This window comes from Lactuca serriola, chromosome 5 (assembly GCF_051521515.1).
Source record: "Lactuca serriola cultivar US96UC23 chromosome 5, Lser_US96UC23_V15, whole genome shotgun sequence".
Lineage (NCBI taxonomy): Eukaryota > Viridiplantae > Streptophyta > Magnoliopsida > Asterales > Asteraceae > Lactuca > Lactuca serriola.
This window is the reverse complement of record NC_136412.1, coordinates 43,265,410-43,267,929: the sequence shown is the minus strand read 5'-3', so window position 1 is coordinate 43,267,929 and position 2,520 is coordinate 43,265,410. Positions and strand designations below refer to the sequence as shown.

The 2,520-nt window shown below is 29.5% G+C and overlaps 1 protein-coding gene across 1 annotated transcript; it reads left to right on the top strand.

Moving 5' to 3' along the window:
- The first annotated feature begins 437 nt into the window (after nt 1–437).
- Nucleotides 438–1,790, top strand: LOC145052378 (transcription factor PRE3-like). The gene is made up of 2 exons (XM_079000193.1): nt 438–675; nt 1,270–1,790. Exons 1-2 carry the CDS (start codon nt 547–549, stop codon nt 1,417–1,419), a joined length of 279 nt encoding a protein of 92 aa, XP_078856319.1. The 5' UTR covers nt 438–546; the 3' UTR covers nt 1,420–1,790.
- The last annotated feature ends 730 nt before the right edge of the window (nt 1,791–2,520 follow it).

Sequence of the window (2,520 nt, the reverse complement as noted above, 5' to 3'; positions counted from 1 at the left end):
AAAAAGTTAGAGGTGATTTTTTATATATAGGTTAGTTAATGTGTTAAAAATTTTCAAAAATTGGGTTGGAGCCAACTATGTTTTGTTGGGTGGAACATTTTTTAAGAGTTTTCTTTTATAAAATATAGTCTTTTTAAGACGATTACAAATATATTTTATAAAAAAGCATTTTGAATTATTTTTATACATTAAAACTATATTTTAGGCAATTTTTTCACTTGTTGGACCAATTTCTTTAACTGAAGTTTATCCATTTGACATTTTAAAGAAAGAACATGACTCAAATCATCATATTCAATTACAAAATAACTAAATTATCAATTCAAGAATAATATATGATGTATTTTCAAATTGAATTTGTATTTATTATTATTTAAGTAGGAGGGTGAAGGGTGGCATGTGAGGGTATTTAAATAGAAGCATAGCCCACAGGTTTCTCTCATGCACTTCTTCATCTTCATTCTTTCATATCTTTCCATCAATCCCATTCTTTCTTTAAACATTTTCGTATAAAATAAAAAAAAAAAGGAAGCAAAAAGCATAAACATGTCCTCTAGAAGATCAAGAACAAGACAATCATCAACGACATCAAGAATCAGTGACGACCAAATCAACGATCTTGTTTCCAAGCTACAACAACTTCTTCCTGAAATCCGCAATCGCCGTTCTGATAAGGTATTCATTCATACGAAGCCAATTAAATGATCAGAATCATTATGATTCGGTTTTAACTTTGAACAACACCATTACATTTGACATATCAACATTTTCCCATAGTTAAATTTTGTAAGTTTTCACGCTGGTTTCAAGTTAAACTCAAGTATAATAGAAAAGAATATTTGAAGTTCTTTATGTATAATTTTTATATAAGAGTTCTAAAACGCAATCATTATATATAATTATATGATTTACCATGATTTTTAAACTAAAATTGATCCCTACTACCCGCAATAAACTTGGGGTCAATTAGTTTTATAGACTTGTGTCATAATCGCTAATATATACCCATCGATGTAGACCAAATAACTTTAACAAAAATCATAATATAAAATTAAGTGTTTGTATCTTCAAAAAATAGTTATTATTTTTGATATTTTGTGTCTTTCTCACACATTAAATAAACATGTTTGAATGTATATATTCAGTACTTTCATACACACACGTATTTCGATGAGTTGAAATAATAATGTTAATTTTATTGTATTGTCTATACGTCTTTTAATGCATAAATAAATAATAAACTGACGATTTAATACTGAACCAATATAGGTGTCGGCGTCAAAAGTGCTACAAGAGACATGTAACTACATCAGAAGCTTGCATCGAGAGGTTGACGATTTAAGTGAACGACTCTCCGAGTTGCTTGAAAATACTGATTCGACTCAGGCTTCCATTATTAGGAGTTTACTCTCACAATAACTAAATCATATAATCATATTCGCTACACAAATAATTACCATTTCTTCCTTAATTCTCACAATGTACGGTGTCGTACTAGGTAACTTCTTGGGTCTTTTTGTCATCGTACGTACATCCGAAGATGAGTTTTTAGACTTCTTTTAGATAAATGGACTTACTTAATTTGCTTATTAGTTGAGTATTAAAAATATGTAATAAAGGGATTAATTTTTGGAGGATTTTCATACTAGGAGTAGCCATATATAGTTTATTTTCTTCTAAATCTATTACACTTTTTTGGTCGTTTGTAACTCAAATGTCTGATCTAAATGATTCTGACGTTTGTAAAATGCATGATTGGCGAAATAAAAATCTTATGATGCATTCCAATATCTTGGATCCCATCTCTCCATCTATCCAAGATGGATTATATTCAAGCCTAGTTGTGATCGATACAACTAATGCAATAAGGATAGATGTGTGTTTTTAAAATAAATAAAGCAAAATATCAAAAGATTTACGATCAGTTATATTAATTTTCAGTTCCTCATACATTGATTGTTTGGTTTGTGTTCAATCGTGTACTTGGCTCTTGAGGATCTTGATGTCGTTGATTCATTCTTCACTCATCAGTACTTCAGTGAACTTGGCACTACCCTATGTACCAAAATATATTTGTATTAATTAAGGACATTCATTGGTCATTTGTAATAACTCAACGTCACACCAAATATAATGATTGATATGATCATATGAATTTAGATAAATACATTGTATAACAATCATATTGAGGTCAAGTCAATACTAACATAGATCTTATTAGACTTTGGGTTTCCAATATCATTTGAATAATTCTAAGATTGTGTATGAGAAATACTTTTCAAAATATAAGATTTCATCATTTTTGGGATAATCCGAGAAAATCGATTTGGAATTGCAGGCTTATTCCAAATCATAAAACACAAAATTACCATCTTAATCCCTCCGCTCCCAAGGGCGTTGCCCCTATTCTAATACTTATGTTTTTGGTATAACTTTGTTTTTCACAGGTTATACATCTCAACACTCCTGGTTCTTTGACTTTTCTTAAGAAGTTGAGAGTACAAAATACGAACAAGAAAA